Source organism: Macaca nemestrina, chromosome 12 (genome assembly GCF_043159975.1).
Source record: "Macaca nemestrina isolate mMacNem1 chromosome 12, mMacNem.hap1, whole genome shotgun sequence".
NCBI classification, from domain to species: Eukaryota; Metazoa; Chordata; class Mammalia; order Primates; family Cercopithecidae; genus Macaca; species Macaca nemestrina.
Window position 1 is genome coordinate 21959462 of NC_092136.1, and position 16957 is coordinate 21976418.

Consider the following 16957-nt stretch of genomic DNA (forward strand, 5'->3'; position numbering starts at 1 on the left):
AAATTTGTTTAACTTGCTTGTAGATTCTGCATATCAGACCTTTGAGACCATAGCTTTCTTGCTCACCACTATATTCTCATACCTAGCACAGGGCCTAGCATATAATCACCACACAATGAATATTTATCTGCTCCATAAAAAAGAACAAGATCATGTCCTTTGCAGGAACATGGATGGAGCTAGAGGCTATTATCTTTAACAAACTAATACAGGAACAGAAAACCAAATACCACACGTTCTCACTTTTAAGTGGGAACTATAATAAATGATGAGAACATGGACACACAGAGGAAAACAACATACACATGGGCCTTTTGGAGGGTGGAAGGTGGGAGGAGGGAGATGATCAGGAAAAATAATGGGTACTAGGCTTAATACCTCAGTGATGAAATAATATGTAAAACAAAATTCCATGACACAAATTTTCCTTTGTAACAAATGTGCACTTGTACCCCTGAACTTAAAATAAAAGTTAGAAATATATTTATTTATTTATCTGCCAAAGGAATTACCCAATCCGACTGTTGAATTACTACAAAGGTCATCCAGATAGCCAATTAAAATCTAAATTTCTTCTGGTAGAACCTAAACCCATTTTCCTCCTTCCTCATCATTTAAAGGACTTTAAAAAAAAAAAAAAAAAAGAAGACTAATTAGAACATCCTCTTTAGTCTATTGCCTCTTTAAGAATCATCATTAAAAGATATCATTTATATTAATTTCATAATAAAGCTAACTTTTTTATTTTGAGACAAAGTTTCACTCTTGTTGCCCAGGCTGGAGTGCAATGGTGCAATCTCGACTCATTGCAACCTCTGCCTCCCAGGTTCAAGTGATTCTCCTGCCTCAGCCTCCCAAGTAGCTGGGACTACAGACGTGCACCACCACGTCCAGTTAATTTTATATTTTTAGTAGAGACCAGTTTTCACCGTGTTGGTCAGGTTGGTCTCAAACTCCTGACCTCAAGTGATCCACCTGCCTCGGCCTCCGAAAGTGCTGGGATTACAGGTGCGAGCCACCGTGCCTGGCCAATAAAGATAATTTTTAAAAAGCCATCTGGGCCGGGCGCGGTGGCTCACTATTACAAACCAAGCCCTGGTATCGAGAAGATAGTTGGTTAAAAAGCCTGCATGGATAATCCACTGTTTTTTCTAGGGCTAGTCCAGTGTTTCCCAAAATGCTTGATCTTTTGAGAGAGTCTCACTCTGTCTCCCAGGCTCAAGCGATTCTCCTGCTTCGGCCTCACAAGTGGCTGGGATTACAGATACATGCCACCACTCCAGGCTAATTTTTGTATTTTCAGTAGAGATAGGGTTTCACCATCTCTACTAGACCAGGCCAGGCCAGTCTAGAACTTCTTGACCTCAAATGATCTGCCCACCTCGGCCACCCAAAGTGCTAAGGTTACAGGTGTCAGCCACTGCGCGTGGCCCCCAAAATGCATGACCTTAAGAATCATCTTATTTGTTAAAAATACATGGTCCCATGCTTTTTTCTTACAGATTTTTTTTTCCTGTAGGTCTGTAGTAAAGCCCTAGAATATAATGTTAACAAGCACACTGGACTGATTCATATGATCCAGATGAGTTTGAATACTGCCATGATATAAACAGACCTTTAGCTTTTATTTTTCTTTTTTGAGACAGGATCATGCTCTGTTACCCAGGCTGGAGTGCAGTGGTGCAGTCACGGCTTACTGCACCCTCAACCTCCTGTGCTCAAACAATCCTCCCACCTCAGCCAGCTGAGTAACTGGGACTACAGACACATATCACCATGCCCGGCTAATTTTTTTTTTCTTTTCTTTTCTTTTTTTGTGCCCTGGCTGATCTCAAAATCCTGGGCTCAAGCAATCCTCCCACCTCAGCTTCCCAAAGTACTGGGATTACAGGCATGAGCCACCACACCTGGCCAACCTTGCACTTTCAAGCAACATTTGAGAAAGTATCCACTTATAAGCTCATGTGCAAGTATTCCAAATGGCCTTAAAATCACCCTTATTCAGCAGCCTTGGCAGTAAATTAGAAAGAACATGGAGTCTAGTCAGAAAACCTAGATTCAACTTCTTCTGCTACTTCACTATCTGTGTAACCCTTATACCAGTCACTGCATCTCCATCTGGTCTTGGTATATTACATGGAAACAACAAAACCAACCCTAACCTGCCTCATAGGGTTGTTATGGAAATAATTCAAGATACTTGAAAAGGGCTTTGTAAATTAAAATGTCACCATTACAGTAACATTTTATTAAATCAGCCTGCTCTAATTCAGAATATGTGAATGTTGCTGTCTAGCCCAAGGTGGCTTTTTTTTTTTTTTCACATTATCTATAAGGAGATCATCGCTTCCTTCCACATGACAGGCAGTGATAGGCATTGGAACACACAGATAAGCAGTAGCTTCCTGTTCCACAGCAAAATTATAAGATTGGATGTGTAAGATCAGGGGAGCATGTCTACTGTATGAGTACTGCTTCTACAGGACTGCAGTCTCAGCTATCAGTAAAGCAAAGCTGGCAATATTCCTCCTGGAAGTTAGCTTGGTGTTGAGCAGTTAATGCCAGTCATTAGAGTAAAATCAATCTGAAGAAGAAGTTTTCTCCAGACTAGGAATATTAAAGGATTTTTTCACACTGGTATTTAAATTTCTAAAAAATACTATACTCTTTTTTGGCCACCTTGAGGAACATATACTAAATGAAGTATTTCCTTGGCAATTAAGTATCATCAACATAATCAGTAGTCTGGGGTATAAGCACAGCTGAGACTCTGGGTAGGAGATATTGGATCAACTAACTTAGCTTGCACCACTATATACAATGAACAAGTGCCTCCCGGTCTTAACATCTATGTAGGGTGTACCAAGAGCATGGCATAATGGTGTCCTCAAGGGCTACAAATGTACATGTCATTTCTTTAAGAATTTAGGCTCAACCGGATGCAGTGGCTTATGCCTGTAATCCCAGCACTTTGGGAGGCCGAGGCAGGCAGATCATGAGGTCAAGAGTTCAAGAGCAGCCTGGCCAATATGGTGAAACCCCATCTCTACTAAAAATATGAAAATTAGCTGAGCATGGTGGTGCATGCCTGTAATCCCAGCTACTTGGGAGGCTAAGGCAGGAGAATTGCTTGAACCCAGGAAGCGGAGGTTGCAGTGGCGCAGTCTCGGCCCACTCCAGCCTGGCAAAAGAGCGAGACTCCATCTCAAAAAAAGGAATAATAAAATAATAATTAAAAAAAAGAGTTTAGGCTTTTGTATTGAGAGGACTGTTTCTTGCCTCATACCAGTTTCGGGAATGTGTGATGAAGTCCAGTTCTGCCAGCATCCTCATTACTACCACTAATCACCTCTGCTTTTCCTCCTCGCCACTTTCCTCTAATTCAACCCAGACAAATCTCTTCCACTTTGCTGTCAGAGCCTGCTGCTCATCGCTGCTATCATTGCTTTTAATCAGTCTACCACAGATGCATCCACCACTTCTGCCCTTTGCCACTGAACTGTCTGGTCTGGCCGTTCTCTAACTGGATGCATAATCTTGGGCAAGTCATTACCTTTTCCAGCATGTATTTCCCTAATAATTGAAGTGAAGAGGTTGCTAACATCCCTTCCAGTTCTGCTATTCTATCATGATTCTCTTCTGCCTCCTGATTTTTTTCATTTTCTCAAGTTTTTTCACAAAATGGCTGACTAAACTTGTGCAAAAATTGTCAACCAACTGTAGTATTCATTTATTTCCATGAAGCAAATAAACTATATACTCAATGCTCTATGATTAACTTTATAGCAGTTTCTGGTTCTATACACATACTATTCAATGTATTTACTGTCAAAGAGATTTTCCAGGGAATTTGGTTCAGAGTCTTCAACAATCCAAAAAGAATGGTGGTTCCAGAAAGTATGGACTTATTTTATCACATTTTCAAAATTAAAAACTACATTTTGGTCAACATACCCTAGAATTTAATTTTTCACAAATTAGTCTTACCAATTAGCAAGGTTTTACTAAAACTCTAATTGGATAAATCTTTCTTACTAAAGGAAAATCTATTCACGACAATTTTGTAAAGATTTGGGAATGAATAATAAATATACAAACAAGTTTATATTTAATGTTTATTAAATGTGGCAGAGTGTTCAGTTCCCTGTAACTCCCTGTAATTTCCTGATACCACAGAGGAAGAAAGGTTAGCTTGTTACCAATACTATTCAAGGACATCTTTTTAGTCTCAGTGCATTATACACTTTCAAACTAGTATGACAGCCCTGCTATCATAACTCTGTAACCAGCTTTGTCTAACCAGCCTTGGTTTATTTTCAATCTAGCATTTTTAGATGTGTAGCACTTGAGGTTTCAGAAGAAAGAGAAAAAATAGTTTACAAATTATTTTGCAAAGTAGAACAAAAAATAGAAAACTAAAGCAAAACACCCAACTCCCAACTGAAGTACACCAGAACCTCAAGGAAAAAAGAATTCACTCATGAAATATTATAGTGCAAATACACTTTTGAGCAAATGAAGTGATACATGCACACATATACATACACATGACTAATAAGGTAAACTGTGAAAAAGCCCACCAGAATGAATACAAGAAATACCATTAGAGTGCCAAAAGTGCACAATCACTACCATCTAGAAAGCTCTCAACACAAAAAGTCACAACTGACACTCTGGAACATGAGTAGAATTTCACAAACAGGAAGAATGTGGAATATGAGAAAGAGCACCTCAGGCAGAGTGAGGCCAACATGCAACAACCACCAAAACCTACTAAATGCCTCTGCACAAGCAAGGCCTTGGAGGCTGCAAGAAGCAGGAAAGCACAGGCACGTCTGGGACACAGGACGTCATTTAGGATGCATCCAAGGAAGGATGCAAAGGAGATGACATCAGAAACAGACACAAGGCCAAGATCAAAAGGGCCAAGGAGCCTGATATTTGCATAGACTTTATGAAACTTCTGACATGTTTGCCTAAGGTATAAGGAAGGGGTAACTTGATTGGAGGTTTCACTGGTAGATTAAACTTGCACCAGAGTGAGTGTAAGATTTGGTAGGGAGGCAATGTATTAGGAGAACATAGAGGAAAGTATGGATGCAAGAGAGACTGTAGTGGTAGATTCAGCAAGATTTGGCAATTTCCTACCTAGATGCGCCAAGGAAAGCATGATTCGAAGACTTAAAGAATCTGAGCGATGAGGGAGCAAACTGGCCACTTGATGCATCTGTCCACTGACATAATTTATTTGGTCCATAGAGTAAACCTGGGAAATTTGCATCAACTCTAAACAATTAAGAAACTTTCTATGTGAAAATCTAGATTTGGGTTGCTGGTGAAAATCTGAGAGGACTGTGCCAGTGCTGCTCAAGGGTGCTACTAGAGACTATGCCTGGTTACCTGGACAGTGTCTTGACATGCATTACACCTGGTCCTCGTCGCTCATTTTACTTTACCTGCCTGAGGCATCAGAATTTGCCATCTCTGATTTGGAGCTACATGACTAGCAAGACGATGACATAATTAGTAAAAATAAGGAAGTCCAGAACAGGCTGGAGATAGTAGAAAAGCTAAATTTTAGACATACTAAAATTGATGATTTTGATACTCATCTAGAAGGAAATATGCAGTGTCTTTAGAAATTGGAGGGAAAGTCGGGAAAAGATGCATGTGGATAAAGTCAGAATCATCCCATCAGATAATATCTGCTATCATTTCTATAGTATTTACTACTGAAATGTCAGGTAATGCTCTCAGTAGTCTAAGTATTCCACACCCATTAAATCAGTTCAGCCCCATTTAATCAATATTTCCAATCTATAATTATCCCAATTTTACAGATGCGGAAACTGAGGCGCACAGAGATTAAGGTGATAACACTGTAACTAGCTGAGCTGGGATTCAAAAGTTGGTAATCTAGTTCCAGAGTCTGTATTAGGAGAACTTCTTTCTGAGGTTACTCTATATTTTTAGATTAAATAATTTCATTTTTAGAGGTTGGGAAACCGCTAATATTTGTTAGATTTGTAGCTGATAAGAGAATGTAAAAACAGAAGATAATTCACAGAAATCATTATCCCTTAATCTTAAAAAGACTGGAAGCCAGACACAGCTGGGACACATGCCTATAATCCCAGCAACTCAGGAGGCTGAGGAAGGAGGATTGCTTGAGCTCAAGAGTTTGAGGCCAGCCTGGGCAATATAGCAAGACACTGTCTCAGAAAAAATATATATATAGAGAGAGAGAGAGGAAAACCTTACTTAACAGATATTTTCATTAATTCAACAAATGTACATTGGCATTTACTATGTACAGACATTGTTCTAGGTGCTTGAGATTCAAAAAAGACAAAGATCCTTGCCTTCACATTGCTCACATTCTAACAGAAACATCATAAATGAGCAAAGTATACAGTAAGGGAGATGGTGACAAGCGCTATGACAAAAAGGAAAATTGGGGCAGGGTAATGGATAGGAGTGGGGGTGGGGGAGAAAGGACTGTGAGTTTATAGGTAGGAGGGGCGGTCCCATTGACAAGGTGATATTTCTGCAGACTTGAAGGAGAGTAAGAAGAGTCAGTCACATGGATATCTGGGGGAAGAGCATTCCTTAAGAGGAAAAAGCAAAGGCCCCAAGGCAACAATGCCAAGGCTGTTCAAGGAACAGCAAGAGGTGTATGTGGGTGGAACGGAGTAAGAGTAGTGGAGATGAGGTCAGAGGTCAATGGAAGAAGGAAGCGGGGGGTTTAAAACCTTGTTCAGGCTGGGTGCAGTGGCTCACACCTGTAATCTCAGCACTTTGGGAGGCTGAGGCAGGTGGATCACGTGAGGTCAGGAGTTCAAAACCAGCTTGGTCAGCATGGTGAAACCCCGTCTCTAATAAAAAATACAAAAAAACTATCAGGGTGTGGTGGCACTTGCCTATACTCCCAGCTACTTGTGGGGGCTGAGGCAGGAGAATCGCTTGAACCTGAGAGGCGGAGGCTGCAGTGAGCCGAGATAGCACCACAGCCCTCCGGCCTGGGCGACACAGCAGGACTCAGCTTCAAAAAATAAAAATAAACATAAATATAAAATAGGATAAAATAAAATAACCTTTGTTCAAAGCCACGAGACAAATAATGAGTTTTAATCTGAGTGGATGAGAAGCCACTAGAGAGATCTAGGCAGAGCATCACATAATCTGACCAAAGCTTGTCAAGGATCACTGTGGCTGCTGTGTGAGAATCAACTGCAGGAGAGCCAAGGTGGAAGCAGAGAGATAGGAAACTTGTCATTAGAGGGACAAGAGTCTGTGGTGGCTTAGAACTCACTGGATTCTGGATATTTTGAAGTTCAGAGTCAATGAGATTTCCTAAAAGGCTGTATGTGGTGAAGACTTAAAGATAACTGTAAAGTTTTTACAAATGTAACTGAAAAGTTGTACAAATTTTTTAAAGTCCTTCCTATGTTAGATTCACTCACTAAGGGGATCTATATGTAAAGGAACGGCTTAGTAAATCTTTTCACCAAGCAAGGAATTTTTATGCAGTAACACTAGTCATCTCCTAATTGATCTGTTCATAATTTTAGATTTTCAACTGTATGCCTGCTGAGTGAACTACAATTATTTCTTAGTTTCAACCGTCCCTTTTCATCCAATAAGAGTAATCTGTACAAACAAATGATGCTTTTAAATATATGTTACTTAATATCCATAAAAATATAGTAAGGACTATACTAGAACCTCATTTACATCTCATTTAATTATCATAATAATCCTGAAAAGTATCATCCCCCTAAAAAATGAAAGAAGTTATGCTCAGAGGTTAACCATTTTTGCCTAAGGTCAACCAGCTTAGTGGCACAGCTCACCTGCTGACTCAAAAGCCAATCTGTTTGTTAGCTATACTGTTTCCCAATGTAATACTCTTGAGAGGCACCAATTGTTCAAGTTCTTAAACTGCCTAGCCCTTCCTCTCTTCCACAATGACTAGATTATTTAAATGGAAATAACTTCACGAAATGGTGGCAAAGATAACTTTCCAGAAACTGGATAGTTTTCCTGGAATTGCCAGGTAGAGATAGGGCGAATGCATTGTTTCGCTAGACAAAAATCAACAAATAAAACAAAGCATTCTTTCTGATACAGATTTGTGGCAAGCTTCTCAACTACCACACCATGGTATTATGGAGTTACCATGACAAAGCAATAACCTAGTTTCAGGGTTTCAACAACCCCATCACTCAGTAGTCCCTGTAAGAGAAGAACTTCCCATACTACAGTTATCAGACCTTTCCCCCAGAGAGAAATGGTCTCTGAGAGACGACAACTAAGAAGTGCACAAAAGTGGCGTCCCTTACAAAAAGCATAAATTCTCATTTTATTGTATATTCACTTTTTTTTTTTTTTTTTTTTTTTTTTGAGACAGAATGTTGCTCTGTTGCCCACGCTGGAGTGCAGTGGTGTAATCTCAGCTCACTGCAACCTCCACCTCCTGGATTCAAGCTATTCTGGTGCCTCAGCCTCCTGAGTAGCAGGGACTACAGGCGTACACCTCCACACTTGGCTAATTTTTGTATTTTTAGTAGAGATGTGGTTTCGCCATGTTGGCCAGGCTGGTCTGAAACTCCTGACCTCAAGTGATCCACCCACCTCGGCCTCCCAAAGTGTTGGAATTACAGGCATGAGCCACTGCACCCAGCCAATTGACATTTTTAAAAAGACAGTTTTAACTGAGGTTATCTAAATACCTACGCTGATCTATATCTGTGTAACAATGTTTTCTCAAAGAGGGCCCGCAATAACTTTAGGAAAGTCACAGAAACAAGAAATTCTGCTTACAGTTGCAAACTCAACAGTGTTACCCTTCTGCTTAAAATCACCTCAACTGCTTTCCACTGCTCCAGGATAAAGGCTGAAGGCCCTGCTCGTTGCCCTTCCTGCCTTTCCAGTTCCATGGCACTCATGTCGGACCTTTCCTGGCTCCAGTCACTCAGCCCTCGTTTCATGAGGGCCCAGCCCTTTCCTGCCCTAGGAATTTAGCAACTGCTCTTCCTTCTGCCATGAACATTCTTCCCTCTGCCCTTCCTGTCACTCCAGTTGGCTCACTTACACTCACCCATCAGATCTCAGCTGAGGCATCGCTTCCCCAGGGCAGCTCTAGAACTTTCCCTCACAGATTCTCACAGGACCAAGTGCATCCTGTTCTCACCACTTACCGTAGCACAATTTATTCATTTGATTACTGTTTGCCATCCCATTGGACTATTATAAGGTCTATAGTTGGCACTCAACAGTATTTGTGGTGGAGAAATGGGCAAATGAATAGCGTTACGTCATACTCTCCTCCAAGCCCAGTGAGGGCTTTGTTCACCCTGCCTCCCTAACCTTAATCTCAATCCATCCCAGATGACATGCATATGAATTTCTACATGCTGTTTTGCTAAGAGTGACAAGAAGGGAATGAAATAAAGGATGCACTATTTTTAAAATATACATTTAACTTATCCTTATCTACAAATAGCTTTTAATGGCACTGAAACTGATCTATTCAAATCCATTTACCCATGCATTCTAAACTTATAAATTTTGTTATCTAAGTCTTCTGACAAATTTTTTTTGAAACTGAAAGATATAAATTATCCTCAATTCAACCAACCAAAACCAACAACAACAAAAAAAAATTAGTTTGAAAGCTCAACACTCTCAGTTGCAAGTAGCAATGGTAATCTCAGTTATCTGACAATGTCGTCACCCAGGTATCAACTCTTTCTTACTAAACCTTATCCTGGCAATTAGCTCAGGTAATCAGAGCACAATGTTACTAACGCTAATAAAACTATTCATAACAAGTTATCAAGCACTTATGTACTATCTGTTTTGCAGAGAATAAGTATTCTCATTTACACTTCACAATAAGCCTATGAAATCTATAGGGAAGCTAGAATTCAAGTCCAGGTTTGGGTCTCCAAGTTCAGGTTTGACCTCTAAATAGGAAAGTTAGTGTTGCACAGAAAGAAAGAACAGAAAAAAAACCCAAAACAAACAAACAAAACAAACAGGGTGGAGCAATGGGGGCTGGTGGGGAGGGGAGTGAGGGAAGAAGATATTCAGGGAGTGTAGACTCAGGATCCGTAATCCCAGGAAACCTCCCTCTTTGGTTTTTCCTCCAAATCAGATAAAGATATGCTTTTAGGTCTAATCTTTCAGTTGCATCTGTTTCCTCTTATGTAGACTCCAGCACTAGTACTTGAAAGTTGCCCTGCTAACTCTAATCTGCAGAACTTGTTCCATTTAGGCACACGTACTCCCTTTTGGGAGCCAAAGGGCAGAATGAACAAATATTCAAAAACATTTATGACTAAGTTTGTTTCTCTGCCTTCTCTCACCTTCCCTGCCTCTGTGAAAAATATAACCCATGTAATGACTACTGCGATCAACATCCGCTCGCCAGTAAGAATAGGTATCTATACCCTAGAAGTAGAATGTCAACAGCAAGCATATGACCTTTACCAAGCTGGGCCTCCAGGGAGTCACTAAATCCATTCAAGAATGCCAGAGTGATAAACAGAAAATAGCATTCGAAGTCAAATCCTGCCATTCTGATGACTGTCAAACCCTTTGCTTTGTTAAGTACCTTAGTAACTTTCCAGTATTTTCTCATACCACAACAAGATTCATGGTTGCAAATCTGAAGAAAATCCCAAGCTACTTGATCCTAAAATGTGCCAACTATTTTGCAATCCTTCCCGAAAAATCAAGAATGTGCAAATTTGAAATTGTGCCTGCTTTTTGTCTGAGATTGTTCTTAAAAATAAAAATTTTAATTTTAAAAATGGGAAGTGTGTCTTCAATCAAAAAGATTTTTTTGTTTTGTTTTGGGTTTTGGTTTTTTTGTTTATTTGTTTTTTGAGACGGAGTCTCGCTGTCACCCAGGCTGGAGTGCAGTGGGGCGATCTCAGCTAACTGAAAACTCCACCTCCCGGGTTCCCGCCATTCTCCTGCCTCAGCCTCCTGAGTAGCTGGGACTACAGGCGCCCGCCACCACGTCCGGCTAATTTTTTTTTTTTTTTTTTTTTTTTTTTTGGTATTTTTAGTAGAGACGGGGTTTCACCATGTTAGGCAGGATTGTCTCGATCTCTTGACGTCGTGATCCACCCGCCTCGGCCTCCCAAAGTGCTGGGATTACAGGCATGAGCCACCGCGCCCGGCCAATCAAAAAGCTTTTAATAAAGTTTGTAGGTATAAAGAAATCTACTCCCAAGTACGCATCCAGTCTGTAGGCCCATCACCAACGTACGGTGTATGAATGTTGCAGAACGGATGACTTGGTTTCAAATCCTGACTCGGCAATTTAATAGCTATGAAACCATAGAGAATGAAAGCAATTTACTTAACCCCCTGATTCTTCCTCTGTCACTGGGGACAATGGAGCACAGCTCAAAGAGGTTAAAAATAATCTCAAGTTCCTGGCACATTTCAAGCACCCATTCAATAAATGATAGTTATTAATAATTCTTCTGGGTTGTCAATTTAAGTAATTAACATTTCATATATAATTCTTCAAATTATGTGATATCACAAACTCTTGTTAAAGAAAGACACCTACTATTAACAAGCTCTAGTTACACAAGTATTCTTCAGTCATTTGAGGTTAACCCTGTGCAGTTAACCAATGTGAAAACAGAAATTGTGATTACACCTGTGATTTTGAGAATTCTTTGATTCTCGAGCATGGCTAAGCAAAGCATGCTTTGATGAATGGTTTTTCCAGAGGAGAACTGCACCATTCCTGCCATTTTTAAGTCCTCACTATCTACTGAATTAGGAGAACTTTGGAATACTACAAAGCCAAATGAATTCCATCAGCAACCAGAAGCTACAACATCTTAGGGATTTGCTAATGTAAATATCCAGAGGGCAAAACAAAGGGTTGAAGACTTTTTGTGAAATCTAACCTTACTCCACAAAACAGAATATTATTCAGCAATACAAACAAAATGAAGTACAGATTTCATAGATGAAACTTGAAAACATTATGCAAAAATCAAAGAAGCCACTCACCAAAAAAAAAAAAATGCCTACTGCATGACTCTATTTATATGAAATATCCAGAACAGGCAAATCTACATAGGCAGAAAGTAGATTGGTGGTTGACTAGGGCTGGAGCGGGTGGGGGTCAGGGAGTGAAGGGTCTAATGGGTACAGCGTTTCTTTTAAGGAAGATGAAAATGTTCTGAAATTGGATTTGATGATGGTTGCACAACCCTGTGAGCATAAAAACCTTGAATTGTACACTTTAAATGGGCAAATTGTATGGTATATTAATTATATCTCACTAAAGTTGTTTTAAAAAATCTAACTCACTAACCGATTAGTGGATCCTTTACTCTTCACTGCGTGGAACAATATCCTCTTCATTAAAAACTAAAAATAAGTGCTCAGAGTGCTGTCTTATGTTTAAAGTTACAAAATATCTTGACATTGGAAGTCTACTTACCTTGCCTTTGCATCTGTCATCTCCACTTTACTTCAATAGCAATCATTTGAGATGAACTCTCCAGTAATGGAAACTACTCAAATACATGCAAAATGTATTTATGCTCAAACCACATTTTACAGATTACATTTTTTATTGCTCTATAGCAGTGACTGTTCTTTCCTTTATTTAATACAAACTGACCACCTTTGTTATCAATCTCCTTTTGATTACTTGCTACACTGACCTTCAAACAACTGAAACTTCACATTCACAGGATCTCCTTTTGTTCTCCTAAGAAATACAGGAAGTATTCAGGTAACAATGACAGAAAAAGAAGTCTTACCTACTAAATTGGCTAAACCCACCTGCTAGGGGTGTAGGGAACACAGGGGATTCACCTGAGTGGGAATGCTTCTGGCGAGAACTAGGAAAAAGAGATGGCCCAGCTCTTGACCAGGAGATGGAGATAAATTAAGAGTCTGGGCCAAATAATGGACAGTCTTCAAAGTCTAACAACACTAAGGAACCCGTTACCTAGAATATTTTTACTGATTGTGAAGTATGCATGTATTTCAAGTTTTTTCAAAGTTTTTGTTCTTAAGTTTAGAAGAGACAATTTGTGAGAAAAGACAAAGTGAGAATCCACGCTTTCTGCCCCTCAGATCCTAAAATCTGAGGCAGACAGATTAAACATACTCATATGAAGATGCATGAAGAGACTAACAATAACAAGAATAAAAATATACTATCAATTCAACATATGCTAATATAAAATACTTAAAATATATAAGTGGTTATAAAGAGGAAAATATTAAATATTAGTACTAGAAAGTAGATTCAAAGGCTGCATAAGAACAGAGACTCGAGATTAAGATAGTAATTTTGTAGGAAAAAACTTACTAGTACTATTTATATACAACAATTCTAAAATCATAACTTTGGTAGAACAATATTTTTAATCACAACTCCAATTATTTAAGTGTCATCTCTGCTAGTTTGTTTTTCAAATTATTTCAGTTCACCTCTCTAACTCATATGAAGAACCTGTTTAAGATGAGCTGCTCTTAATTTTGTTTTTGAAGAGTTCCAGAATTTGAAGATAAAGCAAGTATTTTCTTTTAAGATCACTTCTTCTGCTTAAGCACTTAAAAAAAAAATTCAAACAACCCAGGGTAAATTGAACCTGTCAGCATTTCACTTCAATTATGATACTATAATCCTCTGCTGTTCCAGTGTTCCAGTTCAAATTTCATATCTAAATCTTATACAAATACTTCCCTTAATTTATCAATTATCCTTCCTCTGGGGCCAAATCTTTTCAACACAAATGTTACTTCTGATGCTACATCACTTGCCTTTTACTATAGACTCATATGTAGATGACGTGGACTTATTTGAATAATCAATCAATATGGTCAATTTTAAACAGAAAAAAAAAAAAAAATCCAGGCATGGTGGCTTACACCTATAATCCCAGCACTTTGGGAGGCTGAAGCAGGAGGATCACTTGATCTCAGGTGTTCAAGACCAGCCTCTGAAACACAGTAAGGCCTTGTCTCTACTAAAAACCAAAAAAAATTTAGCTTGTATGGTGATATACACCTATAGTCCCAGTTACTCAGGAGGCTGACGTGGGAGGATCACTTGAACCCAAGAGTTCGAGGCTGCAGTTGGCTATGATCACACCACCATACCACTGCCCTCCAGCCTGGGTGACAAAGCGAGACCCTGTCTCAAAAAAAAAAAAAAAAGAAAAAGAAAAGAAAACAACAAGTTGTTAACATTAGTCTTTGCTTACCAATTACAAATTTTATCTTGACAAAATTCCCTAAGGCATAACTGTCTTGTGTAACTACAGCAAAAGTCCTCAAACAGATTTCCCAAAACGGACAATGAAGAATGTGGGCAAGTCAATTGGGAAATCATAATCTTAATTTTTATCACCAAGTTGAAAACTTCACTTTCTTTTTTTTTTTGAGATGGAGCCTTGCTCTGTCTCCCAGGCTGGAATGCAGTGGTGCAATCTCAGCTTGCTGCAACCTCCGCCTCCCAGGTTCAAGGGAGTCTCCTGCCTCAGCCTCCTGAGTAGCTGGGACAACAGGCGCGCACCACCACGTCCGGCTAATTTTTGTGTTTTTAGTAGAGACAGGGTTTCACCATGTTGACCAGGCTGGTCTCAAACTCCTGACCTCGTGATCCACTCGCCTCGGCCTCCCAAAATGCTGGGATTACAGGCGTGAGCCATCGCACCCAGCTGAACACTTTCTTTCTCAGAGAAACAGGTGATTGTGAAACACTATTATAATGTTGCTCCACATCGTGCAAAGATTTCACATACATATCCACTGCTAAGATGTTTTCTCTTAATGCTAACATAAGCCCCAAAGGTTAACATATGTCTTTCCTACTAAGTTGTTTAAATGTTTCTGAATAAACAAAGAACATGGAGTAACATTATTAGTGTATCTTACCTGAGCCCAGTCTGCAGGCAATGCCTAACTGCCCCAAAATTCAATAAAATGCTTAGGAAGTGCACATTCGATCATAAAACATCAAAATAAATAATCATCTCAGGGAACGACCACAAGCATACCATAAGTAATCACTTGGTTTAAAGGGAAGAAAGTCCAAAAGAGACGAAAATAAAGCAAAGAAGGAAACAAAATAGGATGAAAAAGAAAAAAAAGCGGGGGGGGGGGGGCAAAAAACTTCCTTGCAGATAATTTTCCCTATTTCTTCAGTCTGACCTTCGTCATCCATTTTAAAAATCCTCCGACTACAAGTTCCAAGTATTTAGTTCACTCTTTATGGGTATACTCTTTCCCACAAACGTCCTTGTGCAAAACAAACAAACAAACAAAAAATCTGATTTTAACATGATGAGTTATCATTTTACAGAAGCAATAGTTCTTGCTACTCGTTAGGACTCCAGAACAGTTTAGCGAGAATTCCTTTTAATTTGGGGCTTTGTAAATTGCATGAAATAGGCCGAATCCTGATGCGATTACTATCTTAATCGTAACTGGGGAGGTACGATTCCGCCGTGCAAAAAGCCTTCTGAAATTCTGTGTCCCTACACCCCGTCTTCTGTCCTCAGCCCAAACATGTTAACAGAATGCTCTGCATCCTTAGCACAGGGCCAATATTCAAACCAAGCGAAAAACTTTATTTTAAAAACACTTACAAGGGGCGAACCAAGGAGGACAGCGTGTAACTGAGGAGGCAGCAGGGCGACTGACTGGCTCCATGAACCCGGAATGGCTTAAAGGACACAAGCCCCAGGGACTTGAGGCAGTTTTCTCCTACACCCCAAGCTGCGCTTTAGATTCCCAGGATTGAGCGAGCAGTGTATCTCGTACTTTAAAACTCTGCAAGTAGTCTAAGCAAGCAGAAGACAGCCAAGGGAGCCAGGAGGGGCCCGAGGGACGCAGGAGCCTGAGAAAGAAGAGAGCTGGGGAGGGGAAGGCCAGGAGCAGAGCCCGGAACTGGTCATCACGGGCCAGGCCTGGTCCCGGCCGCCGCAGGAGCGAAGACGCGGCGCTGCATCCGACTCACCTGCCCATTCTCCGAGCCCCGGGCCGACCCCCGCCTCATTCCCCACTCCCCAGACCCGGAGGGCCGTGAAGAGCGAGTACGAAATGCGCAGGGCTAAGTAGGCCACGGTGCCCGCGCCCACCCAGTACAGGAAACCGGCGGCGGGGAGAGCGCTCTCCATGGCTTTCCACTAGGCCTCACTACCTTCGTGAATGAAAAAAGCGAATGAATGAATCCAGGAGGGGGCGCCGGCCGTGACGGTTAGGATGACACTAATAGGCGCTGCTCCGACACTACTTTGGGCCTAAACCCCGCCCGCGGGACCATATCCGTGTCGCTATTGGTGATCTGTCTTTCCCTCTGCGCGTAGTGCGTCAGCAATTGGCTGACTCTAGTTCCACTGCCCCGCCCACACTCCCCCGTCACCACGCCCCCCAGGGTTCCGCCTGCTAGCGCCCTGTCTCACCCCACCGAGGCGCCCCGGTCTCTCATTGGCTGCAGCCATACTCGCGACTGGGGAAGAATGTGCTCGGATTGGCCAGTCAGATCAAGGCTGGTTTGAGCTCAGGTTCGAAGAGGAAATGGGATCAGAGAACCCGCTAGTGAATGGAAAGATTGTAGTAAGAAGTGGGCTTGTGGGCAGGGCGCGGTGGCTAACACCTGTAATCTCAGCACTTTGGGAGGCCGAAGCGGGCGAATCCCTTGAGCTTAGGAGTTCGATACTAGCCTGGCCAACATCCGAACCCCGTCTCTACTAAAAATACAAAAATTTGCTGGGTGTGGTGGCGCGCGCCTTTAATCCCAGCTACTTGGGAGGCTGAGGCAGGAGAATCACTTGAACCTGGGAGGCGGAGGTTGCAGTGAGCCGAGATCGCGCCACTGCACTCCAGCCTGAGAGAAAGGGTGAGATTCCATCTCAAAACAAAACAAAACAAAAGAAGAAAAGAAAAGAAATGGCTG

General features: G+C 40.9%; 1 protein-coding gene across 2 annotated transcripts in view; it reads right to left on the reverse strand.

The window, feature by feature from the left end:
- The window catches only part of LOC105471607 (hydroxysteroid 17-beta dehydrogenase 12), a 168668-nt gene extending 152343 nt beyond the window's left edge, over window positions 1-16325 (reverse strand). The window contains exon 1 of one of the 2 annotated variants that reach the window (XM_011724155.3): window positions 16019-16325. In XM_011724155.3, coding sequence (XP_011722457.2) covers window positions 16019-16178 — 160 coding nt within the window. In that variant the 5' untranslated portion in view covers window positions 16179-16325. Of the gene's footprint in view, window positions 1-15647; window positions 15727-16018 lie in introns of those variants that run through there. The other variant, XM_011724156.2, reaches the window with a different exon arrangement.
- Window positions 16326-16957: the final 632 nt, after the last annotated feature.